This window comes from Chinchilla lanigera, unplaced genomic scaffold (assembly GCF_000276665.1).
Source record: "Chinchilla lanigera isolate Chin_1 unplaced genomic scaffold, ChiLan1.0 scaffold00006, whole genome shotgun sequence".
In the NCBI taxonomy this organism is placed as follows: Eukaryota; Metazoa; Chordata; class Mammalia; order Rodentia; family Chinchillidae; genus Chinchilla; species Chinchilla lanigera.
This window is the reverse complement of record NW_004955407.1, coordinates 13,133,374-13,159,214: the sequence shown is the minus strand read 5'-3', so window position 1 is coordinate 13,159,214 and position 25,841 is coordinate 13,133,374. Positions and strand designations below refer to the sequence as shown.

The 25,841-nt window shown below is 36.3% G+C and overlaps 1 protein-coding gene across 5 annotated transcripts in view; it reads right to left on the bottom strand.

Annotated features, from left to right (window-relative positions):
- Window positions 1-25,841, bottom strand: part of Robo1 (roundabout guidance receptor 1) — an 891,813-nt gene that overhangs the window by 326,509 nt on the left and 539,463 nt on the right. The window contains exon 1 of one of the 5 annotated variants that reach the window (XM_013503707.1): window positions 9,642-9,672. The exons of the other annotated variants lie outside the window; for them this stretch is intronic. Coding sequence (XP_013359161.1) covers window positions 9,642-9,657 — 16 coding nt within the window. The 5' untranslated portion in view covers window positions 9,658-9,672. Of the gene's footprint in view, window positions 1-9,641; window positions 9,673-25,841 lie in introns of those variants that run through there. 5 annotated transcript variants of the gene reach the window in all.

The window sequence follows — 25,841 nt, the reverse complement described above, 5'->3', positions numbered from 1 at the left end:
GACTCAGTACAGATGAGCAAAGGAGAATTGGTCTTATTCCACACCCAGTGGGGAAGCTCAAATTATTTTCTGTTCAAAAATATTTTAGCAGAAATTAACATTAGTAAGAGAAATTGCAATAGCTGTTGACACTGAAAGTCACTTAGAGCACGAAGTAACTTCTAGTCATGTTTTGGGGGATTTGTACATGAGATATCCTCAGACTACATATTATATATTAGAGTATGTCATGTATTATATGCTTTACACCATATATGCATAAAATCTTACAATGTGGTGATGGGAGGGTGAATATAAAGAATCAACTTACTCTTCAAAATGTTATAATCAGATTCATTATAAAAACATTAAACTTCCAAAGCTGAAAGGGTTACATATATTGAAAATCTCAAAGCCCAAATATTACGTGATAGTGTATCGAAAGCACTTTTCCAAGGAGAAAAAGAGAATACAATGCTAGTGAAGGAAGAAGGCCCTTTTAGTTGAACAAGCAGGGCTGGATATGATTTCAGATGGTGAAATGTTCTTAACAACTAAATTACTTGAAGGTCTGTGCTTATGAACATATTTGAATTTTTCTAAAGAGAGGATCCTTCTACAGAAAAAGTCATAGAATTATTGAAGAAGGACATTCATGCAAAAAAATTAAAGTCCAAATGTCAGGTGTATTCCTTTTCTAGGACTACCACAGCAAAGTACCACAAAACGGTTGTCTTAAAAAACAGAGGTGTATTGCCTGAGAGTTTCGGTGGTAGGAGGACTGAGATGGAGGTGTCCACAGGTGTGGTTTTCTGGAGGGGGCAGAGAGAATCTGTCCCATGCTCTGCCTTTGCCCGGGGGCACAGTGGGCTGATCCATGGCTACAGCCATACCATCACCCCAAACTCTATCTTTATAGGGCACTCTCTCTGTATCACTGCCTTTGTGTCCCATGTCCCCTTTTCCTAAGGACACACTCGTATTGGCCCCGGGCCCATCTAAATGGCCGCATCTGGCCTGGATCATTTACAAAGACTCGATGTCCAACTAGTATCACATTCACAGATACTGTCAGTGAAGATGCCACCAATTCTTTTGGGAAAAATGTTTAACTCATAACCTTAGAATAAACAGAGGTGGACTGAAAGGATGAGTTGGAAGGATGTTTCAAATGGGATACTGAGGAGAAGAACATAAAATAATGTCAGAGCAAGAAGCCCAGCATGGTTGGTGTGAGGGATTCAGCTAGACTAGTAGTGAAAAGGAGTTAAAATGCAAGCTTTGTCCACAATTTAGAGCTCTAAATATGCTCAAAATATGTTGGATTATAGCTTATTGCAGCACAGAAGTTCTTAAAAGATCCTGAGAAGCAAATTAACATGATAAAAATGATTCAGGAGGATTAAAGATGCAGAGCCATGGAAGGGACTGGGCTTTGATGCTGTTCCATAGTACAGGTGTGCACACCGCAGGTAATAGCATGGGTTTTGACCTATCGGTCTACGTGTTAATCTGTATTATAACAACCAACTTTAAAAGGGCTTCCAAGAGAAATAAATGAATCTGTTGCAAGCAAAAAAGGAGGGGTCCTGGAAGGGAAGGGGAAGAAAAGAATTGAGATGTGTTACACACAGTGCATGCACCAGTTCCCCCCTGTGAAAGTAATTGTTATGTACTGCAAACATGGACTCATCAAATTTTTTCACAATAAATTTAAAAATAAAAATTCCAAGAGCATGATGCTGGAAGAATTTACACAGCTCAGACAACTGGTGCTTAGGCTCTAAGAGCTGGTGCCTAAAAGATAAGAAGAAAGCCAGATGAAGGATTGGTCGTTACTGTTAGGTTTGTTTTGGTTTGGTTTAAGTGCTGGGGATTGGATCCAGGGCCTTCACACTGAGCTACATCCCCAACACTTTGTTTGGCTGACTGACTGATTGATTGATTGATTGACTGATTGACTGACTGGAGACAGGGTGATTGATTGATTGATTGATTGACTGACTGAACGGAGACAGGGTCTGCCTCAATTGCTAAATTCTCTAGGATGTTCTCAAATTTACAGTCCTCCTGCCTCAGCCTCCTAGAGTGCTGACATTACAGGCATGTGAAACAACATTCAACTTACTTTGAACTTTTATGTGACTTTCAGAGGGCAACCAAGACTACCAATTCCAATTTTTCCATTTTTTGATATGATTTATAACTATTACTATTACTTATCAACTCTAAGGTTTAAAAAAACTTGAAGCACAAAATTATTAAAAAATACAGAGGTGAAAAAAATACAGAGGTAAATATTTTCATCTCATTCCCCTAGTCTACTATTTCAAAAAATTATGTTTCAGTTAAAATCAAATCTATGTACTATTTACATTGAATCATAAATTATACTGAATAAGTTTAGGAAGATGTTACCAAAATAACATGGTCACATTTAAGATTTAATGCTCAATTCTCTGAATATTTTAGAATCTCTTGATAATACAATCTGTTACAACGTAGGATAAATCAGGGAGGTTGTTTAGACTACTTAGTTTCATTTTTACCCAGGATCTTTAAGATTATTACATAAAATAATAAGATATTGAGGTCCTTACTACTTCTTTGAGCAGAGTAAGAAACGTTTTGAGAAAAAATTCTTTTGTGGGAAAACCCTGTATACATCGAAGGAGTTTAAAATCATTACTGTTGTATATACAAGTCCAAGACACTTACGTATTTTTTCTTCTTTACAAATGTTTATTCATTTCCAAAGAGAACAAAAATTAATAAAGCATGAAATCTCTGCTAAAGCATTTTAACATAAGACTTTTCATAAAAAAAAATTGGCTCTTACTTTAATAAATAGATACTCAATAAGAATAAATTTAATTGTTATTCTAATACTATAAAAACTGTAAAGGATAAAAATTTCATTATTATTACCTTCTAATCTAGCATTGTCAGACTTTCTGCAATAATGATTAAAATTATATGTGCTATCTGATACAGCAGTTATCAGTCATAAGTTTTAAGCACATATATGCATATAGAGAGTCCACTGAAAAAATGTATATGTAGGAAAAGAAAAACTTGCATAAATATTTTAATGCTAAATATATTGAGACAATCATGAGATTAATACAAGTTACCTTTGGCTTCTACAATGACAAGAGGTACTTGAAGTGGTGGCAGTTAGCTTCTAGAAATTTATTAGTATGGTGAACTGCTGAGTGTGTATACATTTTTTGGAAGACTCTGTATGTATCTGTAAGGCCTCATTCATACTAAGCGATCACTCTACCACCAAGCTCCATCCTTAGCCCTTCTTTTAAAAAAAAACGTAACTTTAATGCCAGGTGTGGTGCAACCCAGCTGTAATCCCAACACTTGAGAGGCTGAGGCAGGAAGATTACCTCAAGTTCAAGTCCAGCATTTTGATACAGTGTCTCGTTAATTGCCTAAAATGGTCTCAAACTTGACGTCCCCCTATCTCAGTCCCTGGAGTAGTGAAGAAGCTGGAATTGCAAGTGTGGGTCACCCACTCATTTTATTTTAATTAACTCAATTTAAATAGGAACATGCAATGGGAACTACTACATATGGCAACTCATTCTAATCTGTCATTATGTAAAGAATGAAAGAAGGAAAATTACATTTTGTTCCTATGGCTGCGTGTGTGTGTGTGTGTGTGTGTGTGTGTGTGTGCATGCTCCTACACGCATGTGTGTATATTACTGGGGTTTGAACTCAAGGACTTTCCACTGAGCTACATATCCAGCACTTCTTAATTTTTTTTTTTTTTTTTTTAGCTAGGGTCCACTGATGCACCAAGTTGCCCAGGCTGGGTCCTGCTTCAGCATTGCAGTGTTGGGATTATAGGCCTATGCCATCATGCCGAGCACCCATGGCTCCTAAACAGTGGTATACATCACAATAAACTTCAGAATTTATACCCAAGAACCTCTAACTGCAGGGTGCATCACAGTGAACTGCAGAGGTGGTGGCTTATTACTAATTCAGATGTCAGGGGCTCCCGCTTCCGATCTACTGGGGCAAATCTCTTAAGAGTCTCTTTCTAACAAGCACCAGCGGTGATTCTGACGCACATTAAAGCTTGCGAACACCTGGTCTATTGCTACTCCATTCCAAACTGGAGTCACTGCTTTCCTCTTATAGAACATATGAATCTTAACAGTTGAATTCTATTCTCAGAATATATTGATTTAATCTAAATAACACTTGTATCAACATTTGTTTAGTACTCCATCTCTAAAAATGACTGGAAAATAAATTATTTCACATTATAAAACACCACTATCATCTACTTTCTTTGGGCAAATGCTCCACTTCAGTGGATTTAGACCCCCTGTGGACCCCACAGCAAATGCATACCTTATTTGATTATTGCACCATTCTTATTTTTTTAATTCTACAGCATTAAATCAATATTCTGATACTTGTCATATAAATCTATGCAACATTTTCCTGGTTCTCAATTTCCTCATCTCTAAAACAAAATAAAACTGGAATGAAAAATCCTACCTCATAGAACTACTATGACAGCCAAGTGAAGTACCTAACAGAGGGTCTGGCACAGATGTAATGAATGCTAGATATCCAGTTCCCTTCCTTTTCCCAGGGACTGTTTTTTTCTACTTATTTTCCTTTTAATCCACTCCATCTGTCAATTCTGTTGATGGTTGCTGGAAGTCACTTAACCCCTACATGCAGATTTGGGGTCAGGTAGAGCCCAAAGCATTGCCTCCCTAGGGTAGAGGAAATCTGAGGACATGGGACTCACAGGCTCCTCATCATGACCCGGTCACCCTTTCCCAGCTTCCAGCTTCCCAGCAGCACACACCCCGCCAGTGAACCTGGGCTGTCATTTCACTACTCTAGATCAAGCCCTGTCCCTATAACGCCAAGTCCAGACTCGTTCCTGTAACTAAAACCTTAATAACCTCCTTGTAATCTCATTTTGAGACTCATGCCTTACACCTACTACTTTTATTCTCTCCACAAAAGGAAGAAAACTAGGCACTGAAGTCTCTCCAGTGTGGACCAGACTCAGGAGAAGAAATGTGCTTCATCTGGAGATGCAACCTTTGATACATACAGTTAGGAAAAATTACACCCCTGCTTTTACACTGTCAGTGGTGTTATACAGCTCTAGGGTTGAACAAAACTTTTTTAGTATTTTTTAATTAAATAATCCCTCGGAACAATGATAATTTTTTAAAATCCTAAATCTAGTACCTGGGCATAGTGGGGCATTCCTGAAATTTCAGGACTCTTGGAGGCCGAGACAGGAGAACAACAACAGCCTGGGCAACATAGTGACTTAGTGAGACCCTGTCTCAAAATAAAATATAATAAAGAGGGTTGGATACAGGTGAGTGCAAAGGCCCTAGGTTCAAACACAGTACCAGAAAAACAAATCCTAAATTTAGTGAATATATGATATATCACTATATATATATCATATATAGTATTATATATGATATATATCATATATAGTGATATATATGATATATATCATATATATCACTATATATATCACTATATATATATCACTATATATAGTGATATATATCACTATATATAGTGATATATATGATATATATATCATATATATCACTATATATATCATATATATCATATATAGTGATATACCATATATATCTTTAATTCTTCATTTAATAAAAAAATGGATTATCATGCTGGATTAGAGTCAATCTGAACCATACAGCGAACAATTTCAGGTTTTTCAAACTAGCTAAAATTACATACATAATTTCTGTGAGACTTACTTGTAATCTTCTAAATGTAAGCATATCAGAAATTTTCCAGTCATTTGGACATTAAAACAAATAGTCCCAAAAACTTTCCTCTTTAAGTCTAAAAACTTTCCTCTTTAAGTCTAAAAAACAAGTGATAGTAAGAAATCAAATTGTTTCATATTTAACATAGTTTTTTTTTAAAGTTCTGTTATGAAAGTGTCAAAAGATTTTCTGCAAGATTTGCTTATTATCTCCTTGGAGATGTCATGGGATTTAACTTTGAAGACAAACCACTTTGATATGTCAACTTCATAGACCCTGAATACTAACAAGATGCATAGGTACGAGTCATACAAATCATAAAATGAAAAGGGTGTAGTATTATGGTAATGGTAGAAATAAATTTTTAAATAAAAATGGATTTTTACATGACAAAGTAAACTCTTTCATCTTTAAAAAACACCTTAGTAAGACACTAAATAATCAATTTTGACCAAACTTCATTCTTACTTCTTTCAGAAGAATAGTATCTAAGTCAATTCAATGATACAATTTAAAATGTATACGTTTTTATAGTAATGATGTTCAATGCATCTTTCTTGCATTGCAAATAAGTCTCATTCAGATGATAATCCAGTAAATTTTAGATTACATTTCATCACCTGCAAGGATAAATGAAAAAGAATTTTATAAGAGGCACAACACGGTGAATCTCCAGGACACTCCTCTCTTCGAATATTTACAGAAGAAGGAAAGGAATATGAGAATATATGGGCACTTTCTGTATGATCTGTCTAATTTTGGGTAAATGTCTAAAGTTTATCTTACCCTACTCCAATAAGTTGAAAACATCTGAATTTTTTAAAAGGCAATGGACCCAACTGTTTATCAAAAATCTATATGACATAAGCATTGCTCGATGAAATAACTACTTTTCTGCTCACCAGTCCACTTTTCCTAAAGTGTAAGATGATAATTTGTGACTCACACAATATAAATGATTTTTTAATTAGTGAAATTCTAGCTTTGTTCACTAAGCTGACTGGCTACTTAAATTATAACTACTATCAATATTGAGCTCAGATACAGCAAATCAGGTTCCTGTATTCATAAAGGATGGAGGAGAACGTGAGAGAGTATAGCGAGTGCTGCAAACACAGCAGCAGGAAAGATACCCAACTTCAAACTTCTTCTCCTAGTATATTTTGAATCACATGTTGGTTAGATTGCTAATGACTTGGCACAGAATGTTGGAAACATGATATAACAAAGTAAGGTTGAATATACATACTTTATCTTGACTCTAAATCAGGGTATTTGAAATGCCTATTACCATAGTAGAATCAAATAAACCTATGGCGAACTCCACTTCCTGGACATTCCCAGTCAACCCACTTGGGAAGCACAGTATCATTCTGTATCTATTCAATGGTGCATGTGTTGCACTGAACAGCAGCCTATTGTGATTACTGGGCAGAGCCACATGTGGAGATTTTAAACTCTCACATTTTCTGACGTTTTCCTTTCAAAAAAACCCAGAAGTGAAACACATGAAAATGATTACTTTATATAAAAATCATATGGACACCAGTGTAATTTTCCATTGCACATAAATTAAAAATAAACAGTAATTAAAGTATTTGGTGTTTGCAGCCAGAGTTAAATTACTATTCTTAAATGCTGCCCATTGCAAAATACTCATAGAGTTATGGGAGAAGCATTCCATGAAAAAAGAAGATAAAAATGCTTCTCGCTTGAAACTTTTGCAGGTTTAAAATGTATTCCTTTTACATATACACAGGAAAGGGAACAACGTACAAATAGTTATTATGACAGTTTATATTTTAATTCTCAAAATGGGAGCAGGGAGAGAAAATAACGGAAGAGAAATAGTACAATGTATGATAACAAAATAGAATGTTTTTCTTATTACTCACTTACATATGATCAATAGCATTTGAATTGAACTAAGTTCAAGCATTAATGATTTCGGAAAGCTGGTGGTATTGCCTGTTTCATACCTTAAATATAATATAGCTAATGGTACTAAATCTAGTGCCTGGTGTGCTCACCTAAAGATATTTTCCTTCTGCTGTCCTCTGATTTGGATAAACAGATAAACAGGCCAAAGAATCATGTGATTAGTAATAATATGACAAGGCATGATAACGTGTATAAAAATAGTTTTCCTTTTTGCAGTGCTGGAGACAGATCCCCATACTTGTACAAGCATGCTAAGCAAGCACTCTGCCCGTGGACTGTACTCCAAGCGCTACCATACTGATATAGACAACTCCGTGACCATTAAGCCCTAACCTTCAAATTTCAAACTACATCCACCACTACAATTTTTAAGGTACATTAAAGTGATATTTCCTAATCATTTTAAAGAATAATGTACATTCTTGTTCCTTCAATATCACCTACTAAAATCTGAAAATCGAACAGGTTAAGAAGTCTGGAGCTCAAATGACTTATCCATGGACTTCAACAGTAAAATAATCTCTAACATGAACTAACCATAACAAAGCTAATAACGTAATTTTTACAACAAGCAAAAGTCTTTGTGGAGGGAATGAACAAACTGTCTTCCAGAAATGTTATAATGTATCTTAAGCCCCGAGACAGATGTTTTTTCATCCTATTTACCATAAGGAAACTAACAACAGAGTCAAGAGACTTACCAAAGGTTCTTAGTCACTAACAGAGTTCGTGTTGTGTGTGTTCTGGGGATGGAACCCAAAGTTGCCTGCATGCTAGGCAAGCGCCAAGTGTTGTTTTCCTTCTATACCCTCACCCCAAGAGCTAGGGTTTCAATGTAGGTGATGTGCCTGCAAGCACACTTGCCATACTTGGGACCTATGGGTGTTTACTGTTGAGATAGGTAGATATAGATATAGTTTAATTTTTAAGTCATTATATTCTCAGATGTAGCAACAATGAAAGTAAGGGTACAAAAGCATTTCCTACATCTGGTGCAGAACAGAATCACCCAGAAAGTTAGTATAAAAATGTCCAGAAGCCAGTCAGGGCTTCTGACTTGGTAGATCTGAAGCACAGCTCAGAGAAACAGCAGCACATAGCATATGAAAAATGACAGAGAACCAATAGTGCGCAGAAAAGGAGGTCCTAAGGCAGGGACACGGGTTAGACTGAAAAGCGTGCAATGAGTAGTTACGCTAGACAATACTCCCCCCGCCCCCAGAACCTGATACTACTCAGACCTGCCTAACACCAGAAATCCAAAATGCCTGGAAAGCCAGTAGATAGAGTTTCTTTAACAACAGATTGGCATAAACAGATAAAAAATCTAATAGTCTGCACTGACATTTTAAATCTTTAAAATATTGCCAAAGCTATTAAACTCATTCCTTTAATAAATGCTCATACAAGGAACATGGCCACTGGTCGTATTAGTTAATTCTCACGCAGCTGACTTCAAGCCACAATGCAATTTTTAGAATTCCTTTTACTTCTTACATCAACAAAGGCTTGGTTTGAATATTTTCCAAGCAGCGTCAAAAGTGTATCTTTAAAGGTCTGCTAAAGAAACAGGACAATTCTTTCAAGATTTGTGCTTTGAAAACCAGGTCATTGCTATATAGCATAAACATACTATCATCTCTTTTATAAACATGAAAAATGGTTTACAGGTTTACCTTCAATAGCTTAAGGATTTTCTGTTTTGAGGATTTTACACTGTAACAGTTATGGTACTGATACTATGACTAGAAATAGCCAGGCACATAGCTGTAGTGGCAATCCTCGGAGGGGCTGAGATAGGAGGATCCCATGAGCCCAGGAACTGGAGCCCAAGAACTGGAAATAAAGCTGGACAGCACAGCAAGAACTCCATTTCAAGAACAAAAGCAAAAATCAAAACAACACACAACGTACCTAGTACTAGCGTCATATTACAAGCTCAGCATCCTGTTAAGATATTTGACTGTGAATAACATTCTTCATTTCATTCATAATATAATATCCTTCATAAATTAATTTAAAAGATTAAAATCATTCATTCTCTTTAGGTGTTAAAGAAGAAATCAAAATATTCTTCAAGCCCATATTAACTGCTCACGGTGACAATATTTTGGTGGCAGTGAGTGAGTCCTTGGCCAGGGACATCTTTCCCCCATTCCTTTAATCACAGACACTGCAGCAGAGTGCCCAGACTAGGGACACTGATTACTGGTGCAGGAATGCACACTGGGCCGAGTGAAAGCCTTACCCGGGGTTTTCCCACCTGGAGCTGGCAAGGAAAAGCTATTACATGGTAAGGTGCCAAGAAACATGTCTGCTCTTGAATGGAAAAGATTTGTCTTTAAAGTAGACAAACGAAGTAACCATGCAAAAAGCAGCAAAGGATAGGGAACCAAAACATGCTGCCGCATTTAGTCAGTTGGTTCCACTTGTCCCTAAGTCTGGTTGCACCGATGCGTTTTTTGTGGCTTGAGCATATTGAGTCAATGAAATTCTTTTGTCACTCAGCAGACTTCTTTCACTTGTGACCCAGTAGAGCTAGTACATGAATTTCCCTGTTAAATCCAGCTTTCTCTTGCCTAGACTGTGTTTTCACTAAGATGTTGCCAGGAACTTTATACTATCACCATTCTAGTTCTCGAAATACTTCGAGTTTCTGCTTACCTTCTTTTCTTCCATAAAGCTTTGTCTGACCAGTGCAAACGAAGTCATTTTTATTTTCAAGAAACACCACCTTTGATCTGTCTTCATATCATCCAAAACTAGCATTCAAATTGCTTATTACCATATAAAATGTCACACGTGCACCTTTTTCCCAACTTTAATTAGTTTGAAGGAGAAAGCCATGTCTTACATTTAGGTTCCTCAAATTGTTCTACTACAAATAATAATGGCCGAGGTGTGCACAGTGTATATATATACACTCACATTTATTTTTTTGGAAATGGAATTTCATTCTCAAAACATGTTGTGTCTACTGTATTATCTTTAGGAAATATACCATTAATATTGTACAACTGAGCTCTAAAAGCAATTTATATAGGAGACTAAACAGATGAGCTACCACAATAAAACCACAAATAATCACCAAATGAAAAGCATTTTTCTTTAATTACTTTTCCTGTTTTAATTTCAAGGAGTCACGGAATCATTAGAGAATGTTTTTCAAAGACTAAGTTATCCATACATTGGTTCTTCTCAAACACTATAGGCATCCTGCATTACATGGGCCAATGGAAAAAACCTGTTTTCTGTGTGCTGGGAATCAAACCCAGGGCCTAAGGCAGGCTAGCTAGGTATATGCTGTACTGCTGAGCTGCGGCCCAATCCCTGATGTAACGATTTCTATTTATGTATACGTAATGTCCTCAATACTCAAGTCTTATGAAACACATTAAATGATTATTTGAACAATGGAGAGAGAGGCAGTAAGGAGAAGAGGGAGAGAAAGGACAGAGAGAGATTCCAATGTGATTCAGAACTTAGACTTAGGAAATATCTAAAAAAAAAAATGAGACAGTTGATGGAATGTGCTTCTATTGAAAATTGAACCAAAACTCATGGCAGCGGCTGTGGATTCTTCAGACAGATGGTGTCAACAGACCAGTTGATTAGTCAGCTTGGCAATGGAAGGATAGATAGTTTTACGAAATGCCACCAAACTGAATATATGAAAAAAGAGAAAGGCTTGAATTTGTCCTCTGATACTTGATCCTGGTTACTGCACGGTTTGTAAAATAGGCTACTCTCGTCACCGGCAGTTTAGAGTTTCCTCCTTAGATTTTCATAGAAATGGGTCTCAGAACACAAAAGCCAAATCCCTGAAGGGACAGCTGGGTCTAACAGGTGAAGAGATCACATCTAATGGTTTTCCTATCAAAGCCCAACTGCTAAATTTTTCATTTTTTTACCTACTTTAAACTAACAATATGGATTTCTATTTTTTAAGACATATCATGTGAGCATCCATAACCTAAGGTAACTAAAATGTGTACTTAAAAAGTGTCTGTCCCTATTTACAAATACAAATACAATAATTTAATTTTTGGTTGCTCAAGGTAGAATTTCATATTGGATTATACTTAGTCAAATTAAAGTTAGTGTTCAATAATTCTTCTCCAAGAGCCTAAGATCATGCTTACTAATGCCACCAAATTAAATCAGAACCAGAAAGTGCAATTTGATTAGTAATTTTTCTGGTGTCTTTGGGGCCCTTCAAATGTAAATTAGTAGTTTCATTAACATGGGAATCAGACCACGCTATGGGGCCCTGCAGAAAAATAGTTTGTTTGAGAATCAAAGAACCTTAAACAGCTTTAAAAGTAAAGTGTTCTAGAAAAGTCTCATCATATTTATCTACAATGGAAGATCAAGAGATTGCAGTGATATTTATTTAATTTTAAGTGTTTTTCAGTCCAGCTTTGATAATAAAAGCCTCTTAAATGAACATTCTCATTTATTCATAATGTATCATAAACATGTGAAAGACTGTCCCCTTTTCCATGTTTGGCCTGCACCTACAGGAAATTTGATCAGGTAAAATAACTGTTACAACAATTTTCTCCATGATTTTATAAAGATAATTTACTATGCTTTCTATCCTCTTCAGGGAGAATTTTGAAGGGACAATGGATAAAGAGAATGACATTTGCATCCAGATTACACCCTATTTAGTAGTGCAAACTTTGGCTACAAGTTTCCTAACTATAATTTTCCAATGAGGAAAAAAAAAGGCAAGAGTCTAATATACAAGTAAGCTTTTGATGAATATTTTTCATACCTCAAAATTTTAGATCCCATATATCTATTAAATGTCAAAATAAAAAAAATGCTGAACAGGGCTGAATAAAATCACTTTGAAATGAGTTTGCTAACCTCTTCCATAGCCCAAGATGTTCAGCAGCAAATATAAAAAGACAGTAAAAATTCATAGCACCTAAGTGGTGAAAGTAATTATGCTCCTATATTCACATGATATTTCAAACTATTTTTCCCCTAGCACTCAACTTTGATCCTGAAAATACCTCACCTGATGGAAGGTAGCATAAAAACAATTCTTCAAGAAATACTTAAAGTAAATTGCATGAAATATATAGGTTAGCCAAATTTTGGCATTTTTTATTTTGTGTTATTAATGCAAAATTTGATCGAAAGGTATACCATAGACTAAAGTATACAATAGATTAAGGTGTTCTATAAATTAAGGTATGCCTTAGATTAAGGTATACCATAGATTAAGGTGCACCATAGATTAAGGTGTAACAAAGATTAAAGTGTAACACAGACTAAGGTGTAAAACAGATTAAAGTGTAACACAGATTAAGGTGTAAAACAGATTAAAGTTAACAAAAATTAAGGTGTAACACAGGTTAAAGTATAACACAGATTAAACTGTACCATAGATTAAAGTATACTATAGGTTAAATTGTACCATAAAGTGTACCATAGATTAAGGTGAAACAAAGATTAAGGTGTAACACAAATTAGGGTGTAACACAGATTAAAGTGTACCACAGATTAAAGTGTAACACAGGTTAAGGTGTACAGTAGATTAAGGTGTACCATAGTTTAAGGTGTAACACAGATTAAGGTATAACACAGATTAAGGTGTAACATAGATTTAGTGCTGCACAGATGCCCGCAATACATACATGTGAATTACTGCAGTAAAAATGCAGAGTTTTAAATTAAAGAGTGAAAGATCAAAGTAATAGTAATGGCAAGAAGATAATGCATCTCTGCCCTACACTATGAACCTTGAACTTGGTGGTGTCCTGATTCCCAAAGAGAATAAAGGAAAAGGGAAGGAAAGAGCCACACTCCTCTCTCTAGTTTCACTGGACTCCTTGGTGCCCAGCCTGTGAGGAGCCTATCCCGAGTCTGCCTCTACTTGGTGAGTCTTTGTGCTTTGATGATTAGGAGTCAGGAGACACAAAACTGACCGACAGAGCTCTTGGGATTCCAGATTTCTGTTTCCCAGGACTTACCAGGTCACCAACCTGCTTCTTCCCTACAGGGCTTCCTGGTTAAGGAACATAGCCACAAAATTCTTACCTTGAGCTTTGCTGTCCGCCCCGGATCCCTTCACCATTTGTGACGGAACTCCTGGCCCGTTTTTATTTCTCTGTATCAGCACTGGCCAAGTTCTAGTTCTACTCTAATTCTAGGCTGACTCCATTTTTGTTTATTTGTTTGTCTTTTGAGATAGGGCCTCACTATGTAGTTTAGGCTGACATTAAACTGGCTAAGTAGTCCTGGCTATCTTCAAATTTTTGATCCTCCTGCCTCAGCCTCCTAAGTAGTGGGATTACACAGGATATGCCACCGAACCAGTTAATTCTAAATTTCCATCAGCATTTAATTGTACTTATGTACTTTACTACATGTACATCTACACTTTTGGGACGCCTTTCTTCACTCAACGTAATCAAATAAGCATCTATTTTGCATCACAAGAAACTTAGAGTCCAACATCGAAGCACACATGATAATCTTCGCATAACAGAATAAGAACAGCAGGTTGACTTTACCCAAAACTTTCTTAAAGACCCTTATATGTGATTGCTTCATAAATTTTATGAATTACAGCAAATCTAAGATATACCTTACTACATTTCCAAAATTGAAATCAAACCTCTGCCTAACACCAAGTGCTTTTTGTCTTTAAATTTCTTCCTGCAGTTGGAAAAAGGCTTCAACTAGAACTTTAGCAACCTTCCCCCAGAAAAGAAGTGCATTAAACCACTTCTTTTCTAAAATAGCTGTGGTCATTTAAACAGAATATTCCCAATTGTCTACAAAATAAATTCCAAACCACTTAGGCTGTCAGGTGAAACCTTCCGCAACCTGACCTCAGTGTGCCTTTTTAAACCTCAATTCCCACAATTCCCCTCTGATCTAGAAAAATCAGATTACTCACTGAGATTCCAAAGTGCTTTGTTCTTTATGCAGGCACATTCCTCTTCCTAAAGTTCCTCTTTCCTTCCCACCCACCCTCCTTTTTTCTCTTTCTTCTTCAAGATATATTATTAACTTAAACTATTTTTCTGACTTGAAAAGATTTCTTGGTGCAGTTTTGAACCACTTTTCTTTGTTTTACGGAATAATGATTTAAAACTCATGTACTATTTAACTTTTCATATTCTTTTTCACTCAAAGTGTAATTTAAGCTTCTTGAAGGCAAGAACAGAGGGCAAGAGGTATAGCTCAGGGATAGACTCTGTGCTTGGCATGTGTGACCTCAGCAGTTCCATCCCAGGCACGGAAAAGAAAAGGAAAGAAAAAGAAAACACCCACAGGAACAGTAATTTTTACATTTTCCTCTTTTATCCATAACAATCCCACAAAACATTTGGTTCAATAAGTCTCTATTTTTAAAAAATATATCACACAAGCTACATTGAAAAGAAATACAGGAAAGTGTAAAAGAAACTAACCAAGAAAAAAGAAAACTCTTCTGACATACTCAGAAATACACCTCCAGTGTTGGCCTCTCACAGCAGGGGTTCCAAACCCTACTGGTGAACTTATGAAACTCATACACTAGTCCTTACAATCGTTCAGGACCTGACCTAGGTGCTCCTAGTTCTGCACTGGAAGGAAAGACTTAACATTCTATGACCTTCGAATATTACCTATACATATACTAAACACAATTTGTGTATATTGTATATGTATAGTGGTAATATGTATGTTGGTAATGCTTAAAAATAAATAGCAAAGCATTTTGTCTTCTTAGATGTCATTATTAAATTATATTAATTGATTCAGATACACTAAAAGAATTTTCCATATAAATATTCAAAATTCATAGAATGTTAAGTCCTTATCCAAAACCATATGCATCCTCAGAATCTTATGTTATTCTTATTGCCCATGTCTTACATTCACTGTAGTTCTACAGATTTCAAAAACTGTCACCAAGTGAACTGACTGAATCTGGTATATACTTGTTTAAAAATACAAATTTCATTAGCTCATGGTCCCTAAGGCAGGGAGGTCCAAGAGCACGGCACTGGTAGTTGGTGAGGTGTATCTAATATATTAGATTTATAAATCTATTTATAAGTGACCTATATATTCACAATACAAAATTAACAAAGATATACACTTCCACCTAGTAGCTAATCCAATTTACCAAGGTAGAAAATAAAGGATGAATAAAAAGTATCAATGTGCAACTCTCAGTTTCATTTGAGCACATATGCCTATGCCTTTTTTTTTTTAAGTTAAATTTTAAGACTAGAGGTCTTCTGTTTTCATTTCTTCATATACTGCTGCTTTGCATTTGCTTGAAATGATGAGAAATAACAGCAGTGGTATTAATAGTAATGGAAAAAAACACTTTGGAGATCCTTATTGAATGTCATGTACAACCCATGACATTACACACATTGTTTTTATGTTATAATAAATAAAAACATGTTCACACAACATGTTATAAAACAGATATTATCTTCTTTGTGAAGGTAGAGAGTCTGAGATACAAAGATAGGAAGTGCCCTCCCTAATGTCCCGCAAATTACACATGCACAGGAATACACATCTGGGTCTCATTCTGCTCTTTCCACAGCCTGTACTTTTTCCGTAATATTCTGCACAATTAGAAGCAGGTACATAAGACAGAATTAAAGGGCTGCATGGTTCCAAAATACATCATTTTGCTGGTCAATAATTAAAATCTGACTGCACTTAAGCAGAAAGAGTTAACCTGAAAGTTCTGCAGACTGTATTCCCGGCCACCTTCCCCTGAGCCCCAGGTCAAACGCAGCTCGAACCTATTCTCCAACTATTTACAAACCTCTTTATCAACATTAGTATTCTTCAAGTTCTGACATCTCTCTTCAGGCCAGAAGTATTTATTTAATCAACAAGTACAGCTTGAGGAACATCAGGCTCTTATTCATGGTTAAGTAATTAGAAACGGAAAACACATCACCAAGTGCCTAATATATGCAAGCATTAATTGGTTCAATTGGTGAATGTTTCCCCAGACTGCATTTGTTTCTTATGGATGGGTGCTGCGTTCCTATCCATGCCTGATGGCTTTCAGGGTTTGCTAATTAGTGCTTTCCTAATCCCATTCAGAAAACTAGAGCAAGTTTTTGCCATTCTCCTTCCATAAATGGGTGGTCACTGAGATTAGGTCAAACCAGCTCAGCCTACAATAGCATCCTTAATCAACCAATGTGAAATAAAAAATGAGGCAGAAATCCCAGCTTTTATCTCACACTGTCTTTGGAGCTAATTAAAATGCACAGGCTCTTCCTCCTGTTACAACCCTGCTGTTCTATACACTAATAAGCCAACAAAAGGTGCTGGAAGCAATGGACTGAATAATTGTTGAAATTTACAGTTCCTTAAAGGCAACTGTTAAAAGATTTCTGTCTCCTCAGCAGTGGTGATCACATTCTGACATAGTATCACTACGTATGATCTCCTTTCACAGTTATGTACAGAATCCTGGAGATTTGAGGGAGATGAGGAGCTTAGAAATTTTGACCATTTTCTGTTGATGTGTTATGTATTTGGCTTTCAACCCCCTTTACTAATGAAAGAGTTAAAATAACACTCTTTTCTTTGAAATCTGTCCCCAGAGTAAAGTAGGGGCTCAACTGTTTTCAGGGAGTCTATTAAAGCCCACTAGCATAGAAAACAAAAAGATGGGAGGAGAAAGTGGGAAAGGACAGGGTACAGACAAAAAGAAAGAAAATGAACACACACACACACACACACACACACACACACACACACAGGATCTACTTCCTAGTTATTTTACCCACCAAAAAATAAATCCTTAAATTAATAAGCAACCTTAATAGAACAACCATCTAAAAATACAGTAAGCTTTTGATCTCACTGTTCCCTTGCCTCAGGGTATTCCTTTATATTTATTGAAATGCACCTTGAGTATGTTACAAGTAAAACAATAATTTCCTACACTTTAATACATGTACAAGCATATAATTTAAGGGAGGATTTGCCAAGGAATACCACATGTTCCAAACACATACACCAAATTAAATTCACCTTATAATTATATTTAAAAATCAATACATTAAGTAAGAATTCAACATGTTCAAAGAGCCCAAAACTGTAATTATGAGAAAGTGACCTACCTCTCTAAGATTGAGTAGAATGTAAGGCGGCTGGACAGAGGGTGAAAATTACTACCAGGATTCCCTGCCTTCCCTCGCCCGCACGCCTTAAAAACAGGCATAAAAATCTTACCTACTTTCATCTCTGCTCGGCACAGTGTCACAATGCTACAATACTGTGAAAATTTCAGAAAGTCCCAATTATATAGTTTTGAAGCTACACAAAAATTCTCAAGCCTTTAAAACTAGAAATGTCTAAAGATAACATGTTAGCAGAACATTCTTTTCCAAAAGAATCACATTCATTATATCAAAAATTTAAATGTCTTCATCATAGTTTTTGTTTGACTATTTCTCTACCACCTGGTATTCATTTAAAATAAGCACACACGGCGCAACAATAACTATTAGTACTTGAAACAAAGAAACATAGCTGAAAAATATGTGGTAAAAGCAAACAAAAACATAAAACTCTTGTTGAGGTAGAACTGAGCTTTGGTGGTACTTTTTCTTCCTTATGCATTTAGTATATGTAATTCTACAAACCACATCAACACACTTCAGCCAATGAGAATGTATGAGAATAATTCCATTAGAAAGTATAGTTAAGGGCTCAGGATTTAGCTCAGCAGCAAAGTGCCTGCCTGGCAAGCATAAGGTCGTGAGTTTGATTCCTGGTACCAGAAGAAAAACAAACAAACAAAGAAAGTATAGTTAAAATGATACATGAAAGAAGATAACATTAAATATGAAGACATAAGAATTGGGAATAAGTAGTGAATTTAAAATGCATATTAATTTACATTGACAAACTACTACCATTATTACTTCCGGTCACTGAAGATAATGAGTCATTTATATAAAACATAGTAAATGTGTTCTATTTATTAGCTTGATCATTTCATCAAGATATAAAATAGATGTCATTGTTTCATCCTATGTTGTTCATTTTACTGTATTCTATACTGTAGTAATGGTTCACATTGATGAAATCAGAAACTATGCAGGTTAAGCACCTTATACAAACGATCTCCTTAAGATCTCTTAAAACATATTTCCATCACCCTCTTACATGACTGCTGGTCATTATCTCAAACAAGAAAGAGATGCCCCGCATGCACTACCTGTAACTGAACAAATAGGGCATTGTGAGGTTCGCATTTATGCTACATTAAAAACCGGGCCTTTCCTTAATTGTGGCAAGAAGAAAACATTATAAAATTTGCTATCTTCAACATTTATAAGCACACAACTTGGAAGTGTCATGTGTATTATACTCTTGAGAAATACCCCTGCAAAACACTTCACCCTGCAAAACTGAAACTCTATACCCATTAAATCACTCCCTTTCTTGCGTGCTCAAAGTGGTCATAGTATTTATCACATCATTATACACCTACAAACATATACAACCTAAAAAGGGTAATAACTAGCATTATAAAATTCAACTTTTCCTAAATACACTTTAAAATACCTTAAAACTATAGAAACATCAGAGATGCTGACTTGCAAACATTTATATAGTAGGAATTAAGCATTTCCACCAAAATTTTTTGTAGATCTTACTTTTAACAAAAAAAGAGTAATGGTCACTTTGAAAACTTTAATACACTAATTACAGCTCTCAGAATTAAGTAACAGATAAGCTAATATTTGAAACTTGATGATAGCAGCTAAAGAACAAATTTATACCCTCTTTTCAGTGCCCCTCACATACACACACACACACACACCAGTTTTCCTGGGGAGGGCACGGAAACAACTGCTGAATTAAATCACCAGTTATACTCTTTCCCACTTTTCCCCTAAAATGCAAACACAAGGAACCCTGGGAGACACTTACAAAATCTATTGCTCAATCCCAGAGGTCAGGTCACTTTCCACTAAAGCTGATCATAAAAGCACTTGTACTGAAGTTGTCTTAAGTTTCAAAATCTCAAACTTGCCATAAGGAAAGGTAGCGCATCCTATCCAAACCTATAATCTAGTGTCTTTTATCAGGGAGTGCGTCACATTTGGCTTTGTAGAGACTAATATAAGGAATTTACAAAACATTAAGCAACAAAAACCACAAATCTCTAATAGGAATGAATATACACACCCATGGAGGAAAGAAAGAGCCAAATATGTGACCATTCTTACTTATAAATAAATATTTTAGCATTTAAATGAGAAGAAGCCAACACCATCTTTGGCTCAAATGCAAGATGGCTGGGCTGAGGGATGGGGGTGACCCTGGAAATTCTGCTGAAGATGAGAAAAGAAAGATTTTAACAAGAAAAAATGAAGGGCAGTTGGCTCAAACTTGTACTAACTTGAAATCTGCAGGTGACAAAATCAAATAAGTTAAAAGGTAAGAAAGCACAGAGGAGAATCCACAGATAAAAATGTAAATGACCAAAGCTTTGGTGCTGGGGATGTGGCTCAGTGGTAGAGCACTTACTGAGGATGCATGCAGACCCAGGTTTCCTCTCCAGCACCAGAGAGGGAAAAAAAAGTCCTTGTGCCTGACGCTACACTGTGCTTTAATATTTATTTTATTCTCTGGGAAACCTGATGGATGGACTGTAGTGGTGGTGGTGTTGATGACAGGGATGAAAATGAGGACCATACAGATGCATTTTTCAGGAAGGGAAACAAAGGCTTCCCGGTCTCAGGGATGTGAGCTGAGGTGATCTGGCAACAGGGCCTGGGATACTTCGGGAGATTAAGAAAGTCAGGAGTCACTGGCAGGCCTGCCTTCCCTGAACCACAGCTCAGATGACTCACAATGTGGGAAAGGCTAGAGGGAGAAATGCAAGTCAAGAGGCTGTTTCGATAAATGTCAGGCTCACAGCAGAAGGGTGTGGGAAGTATACACAGAAGTGATCAGTAATAATTATGTTGGGGGAAGGATTTTAAATGAATTGTAAAAATGTCATAAAAGTCTTCTGGTGCTTTCTAGATCTATCCTTTGTGTGTCCTCTGCTCGCACCCCTCTCAAGAGTTCTTTGATCAGTACAGAAGATGTAAGCCTCTTCCATCTCCTCTGCCTCAGAAGTCTTCCCCAGTTCCTAGCTGAGAGAGGATGAAGATAAAGGGGCCATTCAGACAGCTGGCAAACAGATTAGACTGTAGGCAACTCCATGAACTTGGGTCCAGTAAAATGAAAGGAAGTATTAACATTACTATTTAAAAGATCTATTTTAAGTGAAGTGAAGTTGAAAAGGGGTAATAAATATAATGTCATTTTATACCAGGGTTTCCCAGGTATGTCCCCACTGATATTTTGAGCCAGGTTACTCTTTGCTATGAGGGCTGTGAGGTGCATCATAAACCATTCAGCAGCATCCACGGTCTCTCCTCAACAGACGCCAGTATCGGTTATAGCAATCAAAACTACCACATATCCCAGGACAACTGTTTTAGACATATTTAAGTGTTTGTTGTGTTTATTGTTAATTACTATTTGTATGGAACATTCCATAGATTTACAGACAGCAACAAAGCGAGGAGATCAAACAAAGCCTAGGAAATCCATGCCTCTAAGACAGTTTGGAAATTCTACTTAGTCAAATACTGTATCAGCTAAACACAGTTAAGATTCAAATTATGCAGATGATGAAAAAAGAAGGCCAACAAGCCGGGCGTGGTGGCTCACACCTGTAATCCCAGTACTTGGGAGGCTGAGCCAGGAGAATCATCGTGCGTTCGAGACCAGCCAGAGTTACAAAGTAAGCTCAAGGCCAACCTGAACTGCATAGTGAGACCCTGTCTCAAAAAAACAAAAAAAAAAAAAAGCGCCAACAATGAAAAGGGGCTGCAGAATCTAAGACTAAAGCTTACGTGGGTAGCATGAAATTAATACTCAGTCATAAGAAAAGATACAGGAGAAAGAAGTTAAAAGAAAAGAAAAGTTTATGGCGTCCCATCTTTTCCAAAGCTGTAAGGAACTTAAGGTTGAGGGCAATCAGAGACAGAGTCCACAGAAAAGCCCAAGAAAATGAGAACCCAGATGAGTTCTTTTGCTTTGAGCCAAAAGGAAATGACTGGAAATCTTAGCAAGAGGTCTCTAGAGAGACCGTTTCAGGCCACCACCTCACCGTTTGGTGTCCTGGAGCAGTTCTTAATTACAATAATGGAAAGAAGGAGTTTATGTGTATGCTAATGTGCTTGCATCACTAGCAGTTTTTATCTGCCTTGGTTCTACTTTCACGGCAGCATTCAGTGATGGAAGAATGAATGAAACCCATTCCTTCTGAGTTGTGGGTGCTACCCAGTCAACCATGCTGACCAAATCCTGCCTCTCAAATCCCTTTGTAATATATACCATTCACCCTGTGTGGAGTCTTCAATGACAGCCATTCATGTGTTCCGCCATGATCAAATGCAGACCGCAGTGATGGCTCAGCACTCCTTGCCCTTATCAAACAAACAGAAAATTTTTGCTTCCCGTAAGACTGATGCGCAGATTTTGTTGTTAGACTTTCAATGGAGTACTTGCTAAACGGCGCATTAACAGAAATATTTGCACCTAAAGAACAGGTATAGAAAGCAGCTCCTTATTCAGCAGCAAGTCCGGCCTGTGGGGATATATAGAGTCTTGGTTCTGAATAATGGGGATAAACAACAAAAAAAAGCTTTTGCCCCTATTTTAAATACCCCTTAGTCTCCTTTGAGTTGCAGCCACTAATTATGCCAGGCAGGCTGAATGATGAGTAGTGGTTTTGTGATCCCAACCATTGTTCAGAGGGCTGAGATCACCAATGCATTTTCCTAGGTATAGAGCATTTGAAGGGAGAAGTCTGAGTACTTATTATCTCTTTGTGTCCTTAAACAGTGCCTATTTACAAACTTTTCACCAGTGAGTAAAAACATTTACTGCCAATAAAACACAGCAGTGTTTCAGGACGTTAACCTCTTCCCCCAAACATGACAAAGTGCTCTGAGATTTCAAACTGAAAAAAAAAAGCCTGCCTGGATTTTTCTTGCCACAAAAACACAACACTGAGACCAGAAGAAAAGCAGGGAAAAATCAGAGGTACTTTTCTGAAAACACGTATTTCCTTGAAAAAAAAATCAATACTGCAAAATTAAGCAACTATACATTGCCTTTACCAAAAAATACAAAAATTACATAAAAACACAATAAAATACCTAAAAACAGAGTATCAAAGTAGATGGGGAGGGACTTTTGGACCTCACCAAAAAACTGCATTAGCAATGAAATACAGGAATAATAATGATGAAAAGAAAACATCTCAGTGACAAATTGACCTCTGAAGAAGGCTGCACATTTCTCTGGCAGACGTGTGTTTTCCAAGAAGTCCTGGTGTTCTGTGACTACATTCATAGCGTTAAAACAGTTTAATTATCTCTGGGTCTTACCTTCACGCAGGCCTCTCAGGCAAAAACTATGCTATAAAGATATTACATGATTCAAATCATTAAAAGCACAGAACTGTACCCAATAGAAATAACTGACACTTGATGACAGCACACTTGTTTGCTTGCTACACTCCCTCCTCAGTCTCTTAATACTTCTTGGTAAAGACGCTGCGCTGCGGTGCCTTCTTTAAGAGCACTAAGGATACACAAATCTTAGGGAAAAGACTGGCTGCCCAAATTCTCCACTTATGTTTCTCAAACTTTTACAATGTTTCGTAAATTCCCCTCTCCAGAGTTTTCATCAAAAATTAAAGAGAGCTCAGAACTAGAAAGCAACTCGACAAAGAGCCAACTTCTCAGACTGGCTGGCTCTTCCATCTTGTGTAATTCTGGGAAGGTTCCTTTTCAGTTAGCTAAATTAAAAGCAAAGTAGCTGTGAAGATGTAAAAAAAATAATGTCCACTCTAACTTCCACAATGTGCTGTAATTCTTGAATCTGGAATAGTCTGTAGTCTAACTTTCCCTTGATGGCCCACATGGGACTGCTTTTATCTCTAGAGACCTTTTATCCCCACCTGCTGGAAACATGAAACATAACTAGGTCCAAGATAATCACTGACATATTTCAGGAACAAAAGATATTTATATGAATTAGATTAAATATCATCAGTTTTAAATTATATCCTCTAGCACTCAATTACTTCCAAAGCCTAAAACCTTTTGTTTTGTAATTGTTACAGATTTTTTTTCTCTATTTCTTTTTTTAAACTAATCATGACATTTCAGCAAAACTGTCAAGCAATTATTTTTCAAGAAAATGGAGGGAAACATGCAAGGGATGGAAAGTCGTGAATTTTGGTAACTAGGAAAAACCTAATATGGATATTGATATGGAAAAAATCATATACAATGTATCTTACAGTATGAACAGTGGAATAGCTATCCTTTATCATATACAAAAAAGATGTAGAGACAAGTCAAAAGTAAAATCTTAACTATTTGTAATACAGAAAATAGCTTTCCCCTAAGGGGAGTGAAATAGCCTCTAAACTTTAGGCTTTAATACTAAGTTTGAGCTGTCTCAGGGAGTACAGAAAAACAAAACACCTGCTTAGGTTTCACCTTCTGTTGCATAAATTAATCCTCATTGTTGATTATTCACTAATTTTCTTTTAGAAAACAAGACCCCATACACTGTACCTTCTATAAAAGATGTATCTGTGTTGATGGAAATATTAAATGTAATATTAGATTACTGTTCTTCCAAATTGTTTAAATATACTTGAATATAATTCAGCAGAAGTCTAAGAAAGCCCACGAAAAGTCAGGATAACAGTCCAAAATGGGCACAGAAATTAAGTATTTGCCTTTTGCATATTTTTAGACCTCAGTGGTGATTAATGATAACAATAACTACTTTAGGAAAAAAGATACCACCTTTAAATGAAACAGTACCACTTTCCAACATTTTCTAAGAAAATAATACTAGTATTTTCCCCATTAATATTCTATTCCCTTTTTTGGTACTGGCCCTGCATTGCACCTAGGGGATTCAATTTGGACCTTCTTTGGTTTTAATTGTGAGACAAGGTCTTGCTAATTTGCTCAGACTGGACTCAAGCTTTCACTCTCCTGCTTTAAGCTCTGCTTTTCAGCTAAAATCTAAGAATTTGCCACTGCACTGGGCTTAATAAGCCTTTTTTTTTTTTTTTTTGGTCTAATACGTGAGAATCTTGTATTATGAATTTCCTCTAGCCTTGAAAGAGAAGGCTGGTAGATAGTCTGCGCGGCCAAGTTCACTCTCCCACACACAAGTATATATTTAATGAATCTGAGGCAGGTTTTGGCAAATAAGTCAATTGTTTGTTTGCTAATTAAGGTAAAAATAAGTTAGATACAGTATCACTAATAAATAACCAATAGCATATAAGAGAAACTATGTGACATTTAATCTTGTGTGTCTGATTTATTTCACTTCAAGTTATCATCTCAAGGTATATTCATTTCAGGGTGGATAGGGAAACAGAATTAAGATGAGCTAGGCACATGTACCAAGTCTGCATAAGGAATATAATCTTTATACACTACAAATATGTACAAATAAAAAATAAAATTTCAATGAACTGTACAGCTCTAAAAATGACCAATAACAAAGCAATGGATTTATATGATAAACATACACATACTTTTAAAATAAGAACATGATATATTTATTGCAAGAGGAATTACTTTGTGTTTCCTCTAATTAGGGGCTTAACAAAGTTATAAAAATATGAGTGCTATATTCCAACAGTGTCAATTTTGATATGTAGTAACCTACTCTGTAAGATGTCAATATGGATTATATTAGGATAAGATTATCAACTGTAAAGATCAAGCACACACAGCCGCCTCCTCTCTAAAAATTGTATTGAGGGGCTGGGGATTTAGCTCAGTGGCAAAAGCGCCTGCCTGGCAAGAGCAAGGTCGTGAGCTCGGTTCCTGATACCGGAGAAAAAAAACAACAACAAAAAAATTGTATTGAAAGAGAAGTTCATAGGTATTATAAAAAGAAGGTCTTCATATTTTAAAGAAAAAAAAAAAAAACACCAAAATTGGTGTTCAGAGTGCATTAATTTATGTTCAAAAGCATCTGGAGAAAAGAGGAAGA